This window comes from Rutilus rutilus (assembly GCF_951802725.1).
Source record: "Rutilus rutilus genome assembly, chromosome: 6".
In the NCBI taxonomy this organism is placed as follows: domain Eukaryota; kingdom Metazoa; phylum Chordata; class Actinopteri; order Cypriniformes; family Leuciscidae; genus Rutilus; species Rutilus rutilus.
Window position 1 is genome coordinate 46,203,311 of NC_140214.1, and position 20,572 is coordinate 46,223,882.

Genomic DNA, 20,572 nt, shown 5'->3' on the forward strand with positions numbered 1-20,572 from the left:
GAACCGATAAGTATTACCTCTGTCTTGTCTGGATGTAATAAAAGAAAATTACGCGTCGTCCAATCTTTTATATCTTTAACACACTGGGCCCTATCTTGCACCCAGCGCAATTGACTTTGTACAGCGACGCATGTATCATTCCTACAATTGCGCCACTAACCAGGAAAAAATAGTTTAAAGTCAGTGGCGCGTTGCGCATGTTATTCATATGCTATTTTAAGGGCGCATGCTTGGCCATAATCAATGTAGCGTGTGCACAACGCGCATACACTTTGATTCTCTCATCTACACAGAAGCAGCAGTTTTCATTTTTTGCAAATCATACATTATTACGATAGATAGATAGATAGATAGATAGACAATTTATTATAAAAGCATACATATAGCTTACACATTTACCCAAATTATCATACGCCTTTTTAACCGAAGTTAATTTGGGTGGGTTTCTCCATCCCCAACGTCCCTGACGAGAGCGTTGCTCTCCTTGGCTGTGAACCGCTCCTGGCGCGCGCCTGGCAAATCCGCCGTTACAATAGGAATCCGCTTTAGAAAAAGCGCGTCTGCTCTTAAAGGGAATGTGAGATGACGCTCTGATTGGTTTATTTCACGTTACGCCCAAACCACACCTATGAGTAATGAAGCGACTTCAGACCAACCCATTTTAGATTTGCGCCTGGCGCAAGAGTCATTTATCCCACCGGGAAAATAGCAACAGCGCCAAGACCCGCCCACAAAGTTACTTGCACTTTGCGCTTTGACATTTGCGTTTCAGATCGTTAAAATAGGGCCCACTCTGTCAATTTGGATAATTTAGCGTTTTCATCCGGCCGTGATGAAATATAGATTTGAGTGTCATCAGCATAACAATGGAAACTAATTCCATGTTTCCTTATAATATTTCCAAGTGGCATCATGTATATTGAGAATAATAGAGGGCCCAACACAGATCCCTGCGGCACTCCATAGTTTACTGAAGTTATGATCGATTTTTCTCCATTTAAATAGACAAAATGGTAGCGGTCTGATAAGTATGATCTGAACCAGCTTAATGCTTGTCCTTGAACACCAGTATAATTTTGTAGTCGATCTAAGAGTATTGTATGATCTATAGTATCGAACGCAGCACTAAGATCAAGTAAAACTAGTATTGAGATACAGCCTTTGTCAGAAGCTGAGCCAGCGCAGGAGAGACTTGTGGCTAGCTAGGATTAATATAGTCTAAACTTTCAACTCCAACTCCCCACAAAGTCTGTTCCCATCATTTTACCACATGTTAGGGGGGATTGGGGGGATGTAAAAAAATTATTGCATCACAATAAGTGTATTGTGATTGTCAAAACATTTTAGTAACTAAACTGAATTTTATTAGGTTTAGTGACAACATGTTACAATGTTTACATGGTACCTTTTCTGGTACGCTACGCTTTTTTATTATTTCGATTCAATTCAATTATTGTGATTTGATTTAATATTGACTCATTTGGATAAATATTAGGTAGGCTACACAAGATAGTAGTGATGTTACGTATGACACTGAAGCTTCGATGTGCGTATCGCACATACGACACGATTTCTAGTGAAGCCCCGTATCAGGTGTGTATTGGTTTACTAGAGTCACGTGATCGACAACAAATGAAGCCTCACTTTCTGTCCAATCACGTGCGTGTTTCGCTTTGGGTGTCAGAAGGCTCGAACCCCAGATCTTATTTAACGAGTCATTGTTGACTCAGTCTGGTTGATGGGTTTGTGAGGAGAGAAAATTAATTTATTTAATGAAGAAATCAAACACAAACATGTAAGGCTTTTATTTGTACACATAACATTGAAACTATGGAGTGTGTTGTGGTTGCTTCTGCCAGAGCTTCTAACACAGGCATCTTGCTGCTTTATTTTAAATAAGCACCAGATGGTGCTGTTCTCACACTCTCGAAGCTTTGAATCTTTTCCCGGAACAGACAGGGGAAAGCCTCAGTGATTCATGAGGCTTTATTTCCCCATCCCTACAAGATAGGCATTAATTTTTCTCAAGAAAAAAACTCACCTGCTGTAAACATACAGAGAGAGATATAATGCGTTTTTTATTATAATAACAACTTTATAATAATAATAATTTAATAATTAATTACATTTATATAGCGCTTTTCTAGGTAGGCCTACTCAAAGCGCTTTTACATGAAAGGGGGGAATCTCCTCAACCACCACCAATGTGCAGCATCCACTTGGATGATGCGACGGCAGCCATATTGCGCCAGAACGCCCACCACACACCAGCTTACTGGTGGAGAGGAGACAGTGATGAAGCCAATCAGTGTATGGGGATGATTAGGAGGCCATGATGGACAGAGGCCAATGGGCAAATTTGGCCAGGATGCCGGGGTTACACCCCTACTCTTTTTCGAAGGACATCCTGGGATTTTTAATGACCACAGAGAGTCAGGACCTCGGTTTAACGTCTCATCCGAAGGATCATTATTTATTATTTAATCATTATTTAATGATATAAGTAAAAATATAATAAATATGTAATATAGTACACATATTTAGCTAAATACTCCCTATAGCTCTTTTTTTCTAGACAACTAACGTGCCATAGCCTATATTATGGTCATCAAATGGCTTTCCTAAGGTAAATGTTATGTGACATAATTGTTCTCCAGCTGTTTTATTGACCGTTTTGTTTGTTTGTTTGTTTGTTTGTTTGTTTGTTTGTTTGTTTGATTGATTGATCGATATTATGTATGAGGAATATCCATTTTGGTAAGTTGTACTGTATCTTTCAACATTGTTCATTCGTGTTTATTTACTAGCTAGAGATGATCGGTTCACGTGCCGCCAGGGATCTGTCGCGTCACATTTACAAGCGCCAAAACAGTATTTATTGTTTGAATTTCGTAATAAAAAAGTGACAGAACCTGAGAGCTGAGATTTGTTTTATATCATAAGTAACCTGCTCTGTCTAGTCTGTCGGTGTCCGTGTCCTCTTTGCTTAGCGATTTTTCTGTGCGTGAGAAAATGGATGTGTGGCGTGAGAGCGTGTGATAAGTGTCAATTGCGTGTGTCTCACGGTGAATGCGTGACAGAACGGCTGGCAATAAGGACGGATCTTTACTTAAGGCTATGGTCTATTTGATATGGGTCCACACCAATCAAGCTTATCTTCTCTTGATACCGACGAGATGAAGCCATTAGGCTACTGCTCCCCTCAACTCAAATCTGCGTGTGGCTAGGGGCAGGACAGATGTCAGCCGTTTCTCAATACCAAGTACGCAAAGTTCGGACTTGAGTCCTTGGTAGTTCGGACTGACAAGTTCGACTCAGGAGAACGAACTCCTGAGGACGGGAGGACGCGAGTCCCATAATTCTGCAAATGGAACAGCGGCGTACTTGATAGCGTCACTCAGCTCGCTCTGGCTACTCCGGTTATCTCTTTATAGGCTACAAATAAAACAAAATATGTTATAAACCACCACTTTTCCTCTTTTCATTTTCATTTAAAAAAGATCTTTAACATAATGGCCACACAAATGAGGTTCAGGCAAATTGATTATCTTCACTGCATATTTACAACAACACGAAATATAAAGCACAACCCTGACTCTTTTTGTTTTCATTTAAAAAATATGATGAATAAAAAACATTATAATATTGATCATTAAAACGAACATTTAGCAAAAAGAGACAGGGTTGTGTCATATATGTATATACAGTGAAGAGAATGTAGGCAACATGTAGGCTATTATAATAAAATATTTTATATGTTTTAAATATATAAAATAAAATGACATAACCATTTTTGCTAAATGTCAGTTTTAATGATCAATAATAGCCATTCTAAAAGTATAAGTAGCCTAAAAGGTATAAGAAGCTATACAATAATAAAGCCAACGATTCAGTCAAACATAAGTCAGCTCTCTAGGCTACATAAGTTAGTTAAATAGACTAACGTTAAATAAAGCTATAACTTCACTTTGCCCTCAGCTAAAACGTTTTGCCAGGGAACAAATAATACATTAATGAGACAAATAAAATAAATAAATCGCCTGTTGGATATACACAAGACGATTTAAATCTCATGTTATACCCATAGACTGTAAAAGGTTATACCACTAGACTAGAGACATCCGAGCCAACGGCAAGTCAGCAGCAGAAGCCGAGGAAAGGCTGTTCTCGGCGGGGTACGAGCGCCGAGCGTCCGATTTCCTGGTTCTCACAACTCCGAAAACGTCAGATCAAATTTTCAAATAGGCGCTATCTTTATAAATAAACCAAAGATTTGAGCTTTAAACAACTACATTCTCGCCTGAAATACTCTTAAAACTACATTTCGTGACACATTTATAGCAGTATTTTTAAATTACGCGGGGTTTCTCCTCTGCTATTGACGCTTGCTGGTTGGTGGTGTGAGATGCATTCTGGGATACCTGGCTTGTCAAGTCCGCACAAGTCACCTCTTGATGCATCCTCGGTAAAAGGGGCGGATCAAGAACACATCCGGGGATTCGAACTGGACTTGGCTAGATGTGAACTTTGAATTGGAATAGGACTAGGGCAGTGACTGATGACGTTTCACAAGTCCACAAGTACAGACAAGAACGCATATTGAGAAACGGCTGTCATGTCAACAATATGGCTGCGGTTAGCTACTTCCGGTGTTTGCGAATAAGGCCTATATCATATCATAGTCCGATTCATTTTTAGATTTGTTTTTTAAAATTATGATGGATTTGTAAAGAAATCTGATATTCTCTTCTGACTCGCCATAGTTAGCTGAGTTTGTTTTTTCGTTTGAATATTCTAATTTTAGCATAGTCACGTCATTTACGTCAGATCGACTTTTGAAATATATTTATTTCTCAATATCACAAAACCACATTTCTGCCGTGCAAAGGCAAAAGAGCGTAACTTCGTTTTTGGTCAAAAATGAGTCATTTACATGTTTGGCACATTCAAGACCTCCTTTATCATGTGGATGTGTATCTTGAATCAATTCTGTTGTTTTTTCGATAAAATAATGAGTTGTCTTAACAGTAACTTCTAAAAGCCCATGAGAAACCAAGGCAGAACACCGTAACACCAGTTACCGCTCTTTGGCTTTGTTTGGGAACGCTCAAACTGAGTTACCGTACTCTGCCTTTGTTCAGCCGCACGTCAATATGACATTACTGTGCCAGTGTTATATCAAATAATGCTACCTACCAGATTGTACGGTTATCTGCCTTTGTTTTACTGTCCATTAAAATTAAAATTACGGTGTAGCCTGTGTACTTTGTACCAGGGTCCCCGCGGATCCTTAAAAAGTCTTAAACGGTCTTAAATTAGATTTTTTTAAATTTAAGGCCATAAAAAGTCTTATATATATATATATATATATATATATATATATATATATATATATATATATATATAAATTTTTTTTTTTTTTTTTTTTAAATGTCTTATTTTTACTTATGAAAGGTCTTAAATTTTAGATGACACTTTGACTTAGACTTATCTAAATGCTTTCGAAATTAAAACTATCTAATTATCGTAGGGCTACGTATTATTTTTTTAATTCTATTTTTGTGGATTTGCTTGTTCACGTGACAATACGCGTCACTTACGGCAGTATATTAGCCTACATCTGTCTCCTGCACGCGAGAGGAGAGAAGAAAACTAGTAAATGTCAGTTCAGTTGTAAGTTCATTCTTTATGTGCTTAGGAGTGTAAGATATTGTCTATGAACTATGATGATATTGTAATCATTGTTTTAACAACAATTATTGGCACTGCGAGTGCGAGCTGACATCGCGTTTGTCTCTCATGCTTGCTTTCACTGTGTGATGTGTCAGTGCAGTTATAGATGTCCCCAAATGAGTTTTTGTCTTATATTTATATCATATTATGTTGTTATATTAGAATATCACATGAGCAAGAGTGCCGCTTTCCTTTGCACAATTGCAAATGTGCTATTTATTTTATACAACAGTTAAATTAACAATAAAGTTAACATTGTGAGTTACTTTTTGGACACAATATTGTCAATTTTCACTTTATATCGCCGACGAGAATTTCATAATGAAGCCGTGGTCCAACAGACAGCGATGATTTTTTTTTTTACTGAAATCCGCGTTTTGAACGAATCATTTTAACGATTCAATGAACAATCACTTGTTTTTCTGAATGAATCAGCTGTTTAAACAAATCGGTTGAATAAATTACTCCAACAACTCGCTTATTAAGACAGTGACTTGCCGCCACCTACTGCTGGTTTTAGTTTCATATTTAAAGTATCCTATAATTAAAACGTTAAAATTATAAATCATTTCATATTTAAATATTGAATAGCTTTATTTATGCAATTGTAAATGAAGTGTAAATATAGGAGGCTAATGTCAGTTTTGATGCCGCTTCTGTGTCACCTCTGCACTGCAAGGATGGATTTTAATTTAATGATTTATTTTGACATTGGTACTGTGTTATTCTAATATAATTTAATTTGAATGTTAGAATTTGACATAAAAGGTGATGCATGCCTCTAAATACGTTTAGAAACAATGTCCATATATAGGTGAAAATGCCCCTGGAAATCAATTTAAGGTGGCAAATATTAACAAAAAATGTTAATTTCAGTCTCTACTGTGAACTGACCACTGCATAGAATATAAAAAATATGAATATCTTCGTGGGTCTGCTGTCAACAACAGGCCTAAACCAGCCAGGATACCAGTACAAAAACACAATCAGTAAAATATCATCTAATTATTATCAACAAAACTTTGAAAATATCTTGACATATTTTTGTCAATATTGCGCACCCCTAATGTACGGTATTAATTTAGATTTCTTCAGGTCTTAAAAAGGTCTTTAAAAGCCTTAAATTTGACTTTAAAAATTGTGCAGATACCCTGTTGTACAGCTGCCATCAGTCCCTCTAACTTCTGATGTCCTCAGAGCTTTGTCCTGCACAAATGCGGTCAGAACATTTATTATGGTCTGAACCTGCTCCATCGACAAACGTGCGCTATCAATCGCGAAGGATTATGCAGAGTTGACAGAAAAATGTTACACATGCCGTAACCGATGAATACAACAAATAACTAAAGCCCCGCCTCACCCAGTTCGGGTACTGGACCTGGTTGAAACCCTCATGCATCTAGCTGGCAGAGTGCCAAGACTTCGCCGGCGCGTTTAGCCCCGCCCTGAACACGGTCGAGCCAACGCTGGACTAATATATCTATGGAGGTATTTTGTCATGTCAAATGTATTAATAATGCCATCAGAATGCAACCAAAGCACAGGATAGCAATAAGTAGATGGCTATAAATAAGTGTAAATCATACAAAATAAATGCCATGATCACTAGATTTTAGACAGGTATTACTATAATGATTTTGTTAATGCTGATCAGCCACCAAATATTAATAATGTGGAAGTTACTGCCTTTTGCCTTGGCATGACTTCTCACTTTTTGCTGACAATACAAAGGCAGAGTACAGTAACTTTACAATAGTGGTCAAAAGTCAAGTTTGAGCTCAAGATTGTTTTATGTATATAATTTTCATTACTAAAACATCTATTTGCCAGATTTCCAGTGTCCTACCTATAATTAATTTGGCGGGACAACTAAAAATCTTTAAAGTCATTTTTCTCAGTTCCACACTCTAGCGACTTAAGGTCTTTTGCCTTTGTAGGGCAGATTTGACATCATATAAAAACGAAATTATATTTTGAACAATTTTATGAATAAAGGTGGAAAATTAAAAACCTTTTGAAAAACAAAAACTTTATTTCAAGTCATATCATTTTAAATTCTCGTGCTGTCAGCAGCACCCTCAGCAGCCCTAGTTCCCGCGGCCATGGGTACATATTACATTTAATACACATATGTCAGAAATGTATTTTCTTTATCTCAGCTTTGCCCATTGCAATAGCTTTATTCATAAATATGTTTTGTCCAAGAGCATAAGTTTTGTCCAGAGAAGAAAAGGCCCTGTGCTGTACAGTAAGAAAGCCTTGCTTGCAAATTCTTTTGTATGTATGTAATCTCACATCTGTTTCACATTAAGAAGGACCCTCAGAGTTTGAGGGAGAGAGGGTCTCGTTTTCTTCCATGTATGATATAGAAAAGCCTTCGGACCACAAGGCTCAGAAGGAAAACTTTACCGGATATTTACCATTTATAGGATTGTTATATAAGTATATCTGATATGATATGATGTCATTTATAATCTTATTGGTTAAGATCGTGATACTCCCTATACATTTTCAGTATATATTCTTTGTTCAGAATATTGGGAGCTGAGCTGTTTTCCTGAGCTTCCCAGCGCTGGTTTCTTCTTCTGTTTTATTCATTCACTACCAAATAAAGGACGGAAAGAAAAGGCACTTCGTGTTGGAATAACTTTATTTCTCACAAATGGGAGCTCGTCCGATCTACTCCAGATGGTAAAGCAGATTTCTTTTATTAATAAGAACAGTTTATTACTATCTGCTGAGATAGATGAATTTTAAAAACGTGCCGTGAGTTGTGCCATATTTGGTATTGGATATCCTTGCATTAGCAAGAAGAACGGTAAAGTGACCTGATCAGTCCTTTTATCGTTATGGTCTACCTCGTGTTTAATTAAGGCGTGCTTTTAATTAAGACGGGAAGAACGACAAAAGAAAGTGATCTTTTATCGTTACTTTTTGGGTGTTCCTTGTGTTTTAATTAATACAAGAAGAGCGTGAGAAAAAAATTGATCACTTTTTCTGCGTTTTTGGTTTTACCTTACTTTTGTAAGAAGGAAATATTGTCGCGAGATATTTCAAAGTGCTCCGTTCCTTTTTTGTGGTTGTGAGTGAATGATACAGCACCTTACTTTATTTTTGATTTTTTCCTCTTCTATCCTTTTTATCTCTTTGTTTCTTTGGCCAAATGTACTAACAATTGTAACTGCAGACTTGTTTTCTTTTGTTCTCTATTTGACTGTTTTGAAATTTGTTTGCTTTGAATTTGAGGAGAAATTTTTGTGTGGCTTAAAATGGGCAATAAAATATCTCCTCCGTTAATTGATGAATCTCCAAAAGATTTCATGATCAGAAACGATCAGGCTTTTTATACTGAGCCCTACCTGTCGAACCTGGCAGGGTGGTCGACTGGCAAAACACAATTAGACCCATTTCCTCGAGAGGGTTCATTTAAAGACGCCGACATGCAAAGTGCCAAAAATATGATTTTTAACGGATGGGGGGACCCTTTCTGGCCCGGGGATTATATGGAGAAATCCTTTAAAACTTGGCAAACCATGAAAAAATACTGGGATCAAGGTCCAGTAAGAGTTAAGAGTACTGAAAATAATAGTTTATCATACCCTGAATTGGCTGTGCGGAACAGTGCAGTTTTTGCCGTCTCTGTCTCTCCGTCAGACACAGAGAAGAGTTCCCTGCACACGGAAAAAAAGTCTCTCCTGGAAGAGACACAGACGCCGCAACCCCTCCCTCCCAAATATGAGAGTATTCCAGCTCCCGCGGAACTGCCCGTTAAAAATAGATTATACCCAGATTTAAAGCAAGCGACTGCTTTTCCTTTTGTTGAAACTTCAGATGGATTTAAGGTTCATCCGTTGAACATTTCTGAAGTAATGGCTATCTGTAAAGAATTGCCAGATCCGTCCAAAACCCCGCATCATTATGTTTCTGTTTTGAAGCGTTTGACTGCCTATAGCCAGTTGACTGGGCGTGATTATAGATTTATACTAACTAAAACTCTTCCTGCTGACATTACGGAGGAAGAATTAATTGAAGCGGTTGATCTTTTGGATCCTGTTAATGATGTACCGCCGTCACGTCGTCTTGTGAAAACAGACCCTGAACCGATTGATCTCTCTAAATCCTTTCGTGGTTTGAGATTTAGAGAAGATGATGAGGAAAATGAATCCGAATCTGGTTGGCTATGGGCCAATCCGAGTAAACTTAAACTTTTTTTCAAACAATTAACTGCATTTTTGCTGAAGTTGTCATCTACTAAACAAGATATTTCGCATGCCGCTAATACAAAGCAAAAATCTGGCGAGACGCCAACAGTTTTTTTTTAATAGGTTCAAGCGTGCGTGGATTGAGGAATCAGCACTTCCGATCGATGATGACAATTGTCTGTTGTTTGTGAACACGTTTCTGAACAACATGCACAGCGAGACTGCACAATTAATTCGACTTACGACAAATAATCTTTTTACGATGTCAATTGATGACCTTGGCAAGCGTTTACGTGAACTTTCATGTGCCGGTGCTTTCGACTCTAAAGGAAAAATTCCGTTGATGTTGCAAGTTAATTCTGAGCAGGTTAGGGCTCCGACCCGTCCGTTCAATAACTCTAAAAAGCCTCTCACTTGCTTCTGCTGTGGCCGTCCTGGGCATATTGCCAAGTTTTGCAGAAGGAGAGTTGAGCTGCAGCAGTCTAATGGAAATCAGATGGTTAGGCGCTCTGATGGCTGCGGGCCAAGAGCCCCCTCCTTTCGCTCTGCTGAACAAGGGAGACCGTATTCAACTGAATGGAGAAAACAATGACTGAGCCTACACACGCAAGGATCTAACATTTCAATGATTACGTTGAATTATGGTAATAAGTCAAATGTTTTGCCATTCATTGAATTAAATGTTGATCATAAACCATATGTATTTCTCGTTGATTCAGGTGCCAGTGTATCATCATTGTCATCAAACTTTTATGAGGGCCTGATCACAGGAAAGACAATCAGTTCTATCGGAATTGACAACGTTCCAGTAAAATGTGAAATGTCGCCACCCTTACCGGTTACTTCTAAGGATGTACCATCATTGTTTAAAATGCATGACTTTGCAATCATACCGAATTCACCATTCTGCCTGTTGGGTAGAGATTTAATGCATAAACTTGGTATGAAATTGGATTTTGACGCTGACTCTCTGACACTTATGTTTCCTGCAGCTTTTTCCATCACAACCGACACAGGAAGTGCTCTTGTCGATGATTTGCCTGCAACTGTGCTGCCACAGGAAATTTCGGGCGTCAACCCTCAATTGTGGGCGGAACACAAGGATGACGTAGGGCTAATTGATGTCCGGCCCTACAGGGCAAATTTGATATCTGATAGACCTGTGTTTCAAAAGCAATACCCGCTTTCAAAGGACAAAGAGGAGGGAATTGCCCCCCTCATAGAACAGCTATTGGCTCAAGGCATCCTGGTTCGCACTCATTCACCTTATAATACACCAATTAATCCTATCAAAAAGGCAAATGGTTCTTGGCGTTTAACGCAAGACCTGAGAAAAATTAATGATTTGATAAAACCACTTGCACCAATTGTGCCAGATGTACAGACTATAATCAATTCTATTCCTTCAGAACATGCATTTTTTTCTGTTATTGATTTAAGTTCTGCCTTTTTCAGCATTCCGGTTGATCGTGACACTCAGCCATTGTTTGCGTTTTGTTTTCAGAATTGCCAATTTATGTGGACCCGCCTTCCTCAGGGGTTTAAGGATAGCCCGGCCGTTTTTGCCGCCGTAGTGCAAGCGACACTGAAAGATGCCAAACTCCCTCCAGAGACTTGTCTGCTCCAGTATGCGGATGACATCCTAGTTACTGGCGCCTCTGCGGAGATGTGTGCTGCTGCCTCCACAATTGTCTGCAATATTCTAGCTGAGGCTGGATTTAAGGCATCCAAAGAGAAACTTCAGTGGGTACAGAGAAAAGTCACCTACTTGGGCCATGAACTGTCACAAGGCCAAGTCCGCCTGTCTGTTGACAGGGTTACAGCCATCGCTGCATTCAAGCATCCATCCACACGGAAGCAAATGCAAAGCTTTCTGGGACTGGTCAATTACTGTCGGCTATGGGTCCCTAACTGCTCCATGTATGACAAAATTTTGCGAGAAGCTACGCTGGGTGATAAAGAGGACATTACATGGACTGCTGAAATGGATCAGGCATTCAGACATTTGAAATCCTCTCTCCTAAGGCCTCCTGCCCTCGGCCTACCATGTTACTCTCGCGAATTTCATCTCTATATACACGAAAGTGGAGGAACGGCCGCGGCAATCCTGGCCCAAGATCATGGCGGTACTTATCGTCCAATAGCCTATCTGTCTAAAACCCTTGATTTAGTGGCTAGGGGTCTCCCTGCCTGTTTGCGTGCAGTGGCTGCTACAGCGATCATGGTACAGGATGCTGAAAAGGTTGTTTTATCACATCCATTAACTGTACATACTTCTCATCAGGTTGGAGCTATTATGCATAATATTTCTACACAGCATATGACTGCTCAACGCCGTTCAGGCTATGAGGCTATATTGTTAGCTACTGCTAATTTAACTTTGAGAGTAACCTCTGTTGTTCATGGTCCCACTGTACATTTGCACAGGTTACTGACACAAGGTGAATTTCAGAGTGACGACCACGACTGCCTGACCAGGATCCAGACGTCGACTGCCTGTAGGCCAGATGTATCTACATCTGTCCTAGAGGAGGGACGGAATTGGTATATCGATGGATCCTGCTTTAAGCCAAATGACAGTACATACTTGTGTGGTTATGCTATTGTTGAATTGCCCGACAATGTAGTTGAAGCATATTCGCTGCCATATAAATCAGCACAAGTTGCAGAACTAATTGCTTTAACAAGAGCTTGCCAATTGGCAAAAGGTCAGTGCATTAACATATACACTGACTCCAAATATGCGTATGGTGTAGTTCATGATTTCGCTAAATTGTGGGAGGAAAGAAATTTCAAAACCTCCGATGGAAAACCAATTTCGCACCATAATATTGTGGCCGAGCTGATTAGTGCAGCACAGCAACCATTAAAGCTTGCTGTTATTAAGGTAGCTGGTCATAAGACAGGTGAATCTGATGAAGCCAAAGGAAACAGATTTGCAGACGAAGTAGCGAAATGGGCAGCAAAAGAAGCGATACGTAGCCCACATGTAAATGACCAAAGCACTGAAGTGCCAATGATGAATTCGTCATTGACTAATGATTTGGACATAAAGATACTACAAGCGAATCCTACTCAAGATGATTTGAATCATTGGGCAGCCCATGAAGTAAAACCAGATCAAGCTGGTATTTTGAGAGATAAACAAGGTAGAATCGCACTACCTGCATCCACCATTGTAATGTTGTGCAGGCATTATCATGGTGTATCGCATGTATCAAAAGAGAAAGTGATACAAAGTCTGAATCAATCATATTGCATAGCAAACGTTCGAAGGAATACTTTGTTGATATTGGATGCTTGCTTGGTGTGTGCGCGAACAAATCGGCACAAGGCAATCGCCCATGAGGCTTTACCGCATCCTGAACTTCCCTTTCAATATTTACAAATCGACTTCACACACATGCCTCCATGTGGAAATAATAAATATTTGCTAGTGATTATTGATCGATTTTCTAAGTGGCCAGAAGCTTTTCCGTGTGGCAAAGAAAATGCAAAGACGGTAGTAAAGGTTCTTGCAAAAGAAATTATACCGCGCTTCGGCATTCCAACCGTTATAGCAAGTGACAATGGAACTCCGTTTGCTTCTAAAGTGACACAATTATTAGCCAAAGAGCTTAATATCAATTGGCATTTTCACATTCCTTATCATCCGCAGAGCTCAGCGAACGTGGAACGTTTGAACAAAACGATAAAAGAACGTCTTAATAAAGCGTGTCTAGATACGGGCAGAAATTGGGTTGATTTGTTGCCTGCCGTGTTGACAGAAATGAGAATGTCTCCATCAGCCACCACAAAAATGTCTCCATTCGAAATTCTCATGGGTAGACCTTTCCCGACCCCTTGGGTCAGAGGTCGCGCTGGCAATCTTTCCACAGGTGACACGGAGGTGATCATCGCAGATTATGTGGATTCCCTTGTTAGAACTTTGAATGGCATAAATGGTGATGTTTCTCTGTCTCTCCCTCTTCCCTCAGAAAAGCCAACTCATCCTTTCGTTCCAGGACAACAGGTGCTGATAAAGTGTCTGAAGCCCACGAAACTTGGGGAGCCAAACTATCTGGGGCCTGCCACGGTGATCGCTGTGACGAGGACCGGTGTTCTGACTGACCTCCAGCCGCAGTGGATCCACGCTAGCAGAGTGAAGGCAGCTCCATCCCAGGGGAACGCATAAGCTTATGCGGAAGTGGACCTCCAGCACTGATCGAAAGGAGAACGAGGAAGAGAAGTAGACGAAGAACGAGATTGCTGATTAAAATTAGCAATAATTATCATCGCATCCATTAAGCCATGTCTGCTAAGTTGCTATTACACCTGTTCGTGCTGATAACCATGCTCATTTATACACAAGCCCTTGTTAGCAGTGGTAATGAAACTTGGCTAGCTCACGAAGACGAACCACATGCGTTTGCCTCCAATATGTGGTGGAGGTTAGCCAACTTCACTGCTAAGTCTACAGGAAAAAAGGGTGACTGTTATGTTTGCACGAAAATGCCACAAAGTGCTGCCGGACCTCATGTAAGTGTTAAATCACCAACGACTGAAGAAGACTTGTTTTGTCCTTTATTCATTAGTAATGTTGGAGTGCTAGCACCTCAAAATTCATCGATAAATTGGACTTGTCCTAATGACAGGAAAGTGACAGTTGCAGTACAAGTACATGTTAAAGTGGCAACTGTAGGCCCCATTCCAGACTCATTGTTCTGTATCGAAAGAAAAGTAGGAGCTGCAACATTGGGTACAATTCCTGAGAGTAAATGTAGTCAAATATATCGTCGCTGTGAAGTACGAAACATGCCCTGTTGTCTTAGCTGTTTGTCAGGAGAAGGAAAATTTGACTTAGAACTATGTACCAAAACATCTCCAAGCCCTATATCTACTTTGAGTGTTTATGGATCAGCAACTCCTGAGATTCAAGAATTGTGTGATGAGTATTGTGGACTTTACTCTGGAAAAAATTGTAATAGGTACGTTCCATCTGTAAGAGGAACAAGAGCTTTAAGAGATTGGTTCTGGTTATGCGGGCACATGGTTTACACCTCGTTACCTTTTAATTGGAGTGGACGATGTGCCCTGGTAACTTTAGAGGAATATTCCATGATTATTAGACCACACAAAAATGATGTGATGAACCAAAGAAGCACACGCTCCCTCTCTGACCGCAGTTCAGTTAGTAGTTTGGGAAGAGATAATCCAGTACCAAAAGAACATCGACTATGGACTGGTATGGAAAAATTCTTCGAAAGTATCTTTCCATCAATAGGAATTGGCAATCTTCAACTTGAAGTAGAAGTTACAAGATATGAGTTGATTTCTTTTATTAAAACTACAAGGGACACTCTGGCTGGTGTCCAAGAAGAACTTCGAGCCATACGCTTGACAGCCCTTCAGAACAGATTAGTGCTGGACCAAATTACTGCGGCCAGGGGTGGTGTGTGTGTTATTGTTGGTGTTTCTTGTTGCACTTTTATCCCGGCGAATGACGAAGATGGACACGTTATCGCTGAAGGAATAAATAATATGACAAAAATTGCTGATGAATTGCAGAGAAGAGAAGTGAGTGACAGAAGCGGCTTTGGTGATTGGTTAACGAGCTGGCGGCAAATGCTTGTCTCGGCATTAATTCCAATAGGAATTATACTGTTAATCCTTGCATTTATTGTTTGTTGTATTGTTCCATTCATTAGGATGTTGATTTATCGTGCTATGAATACTTTTGTATCTTCTCAATATGCTATGATGAATAGAACTGTAAAGCCTTAATGTTTGAATGAAGAATGTTTCAATGTATTATCTTACACACAATGGACATGCTGAGAATGTTGTGATATGATAATTCTGTTATATGATAATTATCTTATCAAAGGGGCCATTGTCAGAAATGTATTTTCTTTATCTCAGCTTTGCCCATTGCAATAGCTTTATTCATAAATATGTTTTGTCCAAGAGCATAAGTTTTGTCCAGAGAAGAAAAGGCCCTGTGCTGTACAGTAAGAAAGCCTTGCTTGCAAATTCTTTTGTATGTATGTAATCTCACATCTGTTTCACATTAAGAAGGACCCTCAGAGTTTGAGGGAGAGAGGGTCTCGTTTTCTTCCATGTATGATATAGAAAAGCCTTCGGACCACAAGGCTCAGAAGGAAAACTTTACCGGATATTTACCATTTATAGGATTGTTATATAAGTATATCTGATATGATATGATGTCATTTATAATCTTATTGGTTAAGATCGTGATACTCCCTATACATTTTCAGTATATATTCTTTGTTCAGAATATTGGGAGCTGAGCTGTTTTCCTGAGCTTCCCAGCGCTGGTTTCTTCTTCTGTTTTATTCATTCACTACCAAATAAAGGACGGAAAGAAAAGGCACTTCGTGTTGGAATAACTTTATTTCTCACAACATACAAATACTTCTACATCTATTTGATAATCAATAATAATCCATTCCTATATATATTATATTATATTATATATATTAATAATAAACACATAATCCATTCACACATAGTACACAACATATAATCTTTGCATTTAAATACACACACAAACACCTATAGAGTGCCGAAGTTATGACATCACTTTGTAGGCCAAAACGCAGAAGTGAGTTAGCATTTTAGCACTACCGGTTCCCTCGCCCTAAAGTCTATGGGTTTTTTGAATGGGTTTTTGCTAAATCACCTGAAATAAGGTCTGTGGTTAACAAAGCCTCTAAATATTTTCACGTTTTGATCTATGACATAAAACACACCAGTTATAACCTGCTTGTGATTATTTTTATTTTTTTTACTTTATTGTGTCTTAAAAACGGTGGTTGCTAACAAGTTGCTAAAAGGGACTACATCCTTTGGCGGGGACTTTAGACGTCATCATGACAAACATTAAATCTCTAACTAGCCCGCGTTTCAGCTTCACGTTCTTAGAAGTTTACCTTTCAGTTAATATACATAACGTTATTTTTGTTTTGTCCCGAGATGCAACCACAAGTCATCGAATGAAATCTCGTTTTACCGTTTTCTGTCCGATGTTACCCAGCGGAGACTCTGGGTTCGTGCCAGATGGAGTAAAAAAGGCTAGCAGTAGCAAGAATAAGATTACCAGGCTTGTGGATTACCAGGTAAACATATATAGAAAATGTTAACAAAATGATATGGTTTATTTAGGGAACATATATGGTTTAATTATAATATATTATAATAAGCATTTGCTATTGGACAATTCTCTTTAAATTCAACATATATAATTATATACAACTATTATGTTAAATGTTTGGAATTTAACTGTGTTATGCTTGTTCAGAGATTATTTGTATAGTTATCTTAAATACATAGAACACTATTATAACTCCTCTATCTCTCCCTAGTTTTACTTACCGAGACTCGATTAACCTTGTCCCTCATGCTGGCCCTTACAATACCGGCAAGTAAACCAGCATCTAAGCTGCACTGTTCTACATGTCCAGATTTATAGTGGTTCTCTCCTCGATCTATGGTTTTTCTATCGTCAAAGAAAAAGGACATAAGATTGGAAATTGATACGGCCATAGCTAACGTTAGTGCTTCTGAGATGGTAAAAGCGCGTTTTTTTCCTGGCGAATTAGCAAATGGTATGCAAACATACAATCAAACATAAAAACATATCAAACATACAGTGAAAGATAATCTTTAAAGTTTATTTGGGGCACAATAATCAGGCATAATAATCTTAATCACAAAGAAAATAATATTAAGGTTTATATAAACTAACAAAATAATAAACGAATAAATAAAACATTAACAAAAGATACAAAAAAAATCTCAGAGAGGCACGCATAAACAAAATTAGTTTCTAACATTTTTGGAAAAAACGAATGGGCAATATTTCTCATGAAAAAGTGGATAAGTGTTCATACCATAGACTGTAAAAATAGGTTCATACCATAGACTGTAAAAAATAGGTTCATACACAGCGCAGATCATAATGAGCGAGCGTGTTTTTAAAATAAAGTTTAAGAAGCTTGATGATGACGTTGATCCGCGACCATGGTGTGCTGTAGTCCTTTTATAGCCTACCGTTAGCATTTTATATCTGACGGCTTTATTTAGGCTTCAAAATGTATACATTTTGGATTAACTTGTAAAGATTATCTTGATAGACAAAACGTGTTAGGGTCACAACTCTTTGTTGAACACAGATCTTATTTTTTGCGATTTTCCAAAAGTCTATGGGGAAAATGCATTGCTTTTCGATCGAGGGAACCCATGCGCCGCTAACTTCCGGGTTGTCCTACAAAATGACGTCATAACTTCGGCAGCATCACAGTCCCGCCCACAGCCGGTTCCGGAAGTAAAAATTCAATACAATTTCTCCATTGACAGTTGTGATATAAGCCATAAAAACGTAACCATACATGAAGTGAAAGTGAAAGTGACACGTGACGGCCAAGTATGGTAACCCATACTTGGAATTTGACCTCTGCATTTAACCCATCCAAGTTAATGCACACACATTAGGAGCAGAGTAGTGAGTAGTTAACACACACACACTGCAAACGTGGATACACACACCCAGAGCAGCGGGCAGCCTTTTGTGTGGCGCCCGGGGAGCGATTAGGGGTTAGGTGCCTTGCTCAAGGGCACCTCAGTCATTTCCCACCGGTTCTGGAATCGAACCAGCAACCTTTGGGATACCAGTCCAACTCCCTAACCACTAGTCCTTGACATGGTAGACTTAAAACCAGCTACAGCTGTACTAAGCGATTGTATATGCTCATATAACCGCCAAAAGTTCATGGGGCACTAATCTTGTTTTGAGATAAATGCCTTTTATTCGCGATGTCTTGGAGAAGTACTTCATTACCCACAATCCTAAACAATCCCACAATCCCACAGTGATGCATCTGATTGGTGGAGCTCGTGTAAACCCCGCGAAAGTTCGTGAAGACTCAAGATAAATAGAAAAAAAAAAAAAAAACTGTGTTGCGTTGTTTTGCACGGTATCACTGATGTGACATTTGAACCGAGGAGTCTTCATATATGGTATGAGTCATATCAAGCATTTTATGATGCCACTGTCAAAACAATATTTAGCTTAGGCATACCCAGAGCCAAGGGCGTAACTTTGGGTCTACCATTGGGGGGGTTAAACTCGCGGCATATTTATTAATTAATTTATTAATTTATTTATTGAATCATTTTCTTGTCTAAAAGGTAACATGCTAATTTGCCGTTCCTGATTTAGGCTACTTAACGTAAATGCAGCTGTTCACTTGACTATTTATGCCATAATGACACAGTAGTTAAATTAAGTGTTTAAGCAGTAGCCAGCAGTGGCAGCTTCCACTTAATTGATTTTTTTGTGTGTTCAATATCTTATGAAAAAATAACTGTCACATTTTAATAACTTAACATCAAATAACAGCATTAAAAACTTTCAAATAAAGAAAATGAAAGTGCAATTATATTATCACTTTGCATGAAATAAGACTCAAGTAGATAAAAAAAAAAAAAAAGTGTTTGCATTGAGCCTCTGATAACATCAAATTCAGAAACTGAGAAAATACAAGTGTGGACTAGTTGTGCTTTGATTCATTTTGTCACTTCGCAAACTGCATGCAAAAAGAACAAAAAAAGCCGGAGGTGGTAAATTCCTAATAATGTATACGTATTTTAGGTATTTTAATAAGATACCTAAAATAGGCTACGTTGCGCATAGCCTAACGTTACAGCTCAACTAACGCGATCATTATAAAGGTGTTTGAACAACAAAACACATCCACTTGCACATATTTGACAATCGGAATATCATATATTTCCGGCTATAGCTAATTTGTGAAATTTTGAATAAAAAAGGAAATAAAAGCAGATCATCAGTCATTCAGCGCTATTGTGGCTGCAGTGTGACTAGCAATGAATGACGCGTCTCCATGGGAACCATAAAGTGATACCACGATCTAAATAACGGTTGCCTTTACATGACAGATTATTTAAAATATGATACTATCTTGCTGGCAAATGAAATTAATAAAGAAAACGAATAAAAGTATTCATTCTGAATATTTCATATTATTATTTTAATCTGAATGATGTGATGATATTGGGGGGGTTATATTAGCTGGATCTGATTTTTGAGGGGGTCATGACCCCCGTAACCCCCGTGCAAATTACGCGCATGCCCAGAGCCATAGAGAGCTCTTCATGCATTTACTGAACATTTGTGTAATAATTCATGGCAAGTTAATAAACTGAATATGATGCACTTTCTGGTTTGCTGACCTTCACTTTTTAATTTTCACAAGTGGGAAATGGGCTTTATGCACAGCTGCACTACTTCCTGAACTTCAGGCAGGTCCTTTGTTTCCTGTCTGACATTATTGGACAAACTGATTAATCCAGGTGGTCAGGCACACCTGGATTAATCAGTTTGTCCAATAATGTCAGACAGGAAACAAAGGACCTGCCTGAAGTTCAGGAAGTAGTGCAGCTGTGCATAAAGCCCATTGTTGAGGCATTTGTCAGCAACCTGCCCGTGGGCCGCTGAAACTGATGAGCAGAACGCCGCGCGGACTGTCAGATCTGCACCCGTGAGCCGCGGACCGCCAGCCATGCTTTCCAGTCTATTTATACAATTACTACTGAAAGAACTGCTATAAACGGCA

The 20,572-nt window shown here is 38.8% G+C and overlaps 1 protein-coding gene across 1 annotated transcript in view; it reads left to right on the forward strand.

Moving 5' to 3' along the window:
* LOC311292556 (ribonuclease inhibitor-like) overlaps nt 1–16,301 on the forward strand; it is a 63,348-nt gene extending 47,047 nt beyond the window's left edge. Inside the window, exon 5 of the mRNA XM_084412281.1 lies at nt 13,913–16,301. Coding sequence (XP_084268407.1) covers nt 13,913–14,045 — 133 coding nt within the window. The 3' untranslated portion in view covers nt 14,046–16,301. The remainder of the gene's footprint in view (nt 1–13,912) is intronic.
* The last annotated feature ends 4,271 nt before the right edge of the window (nt 16,302–20,572 follow it).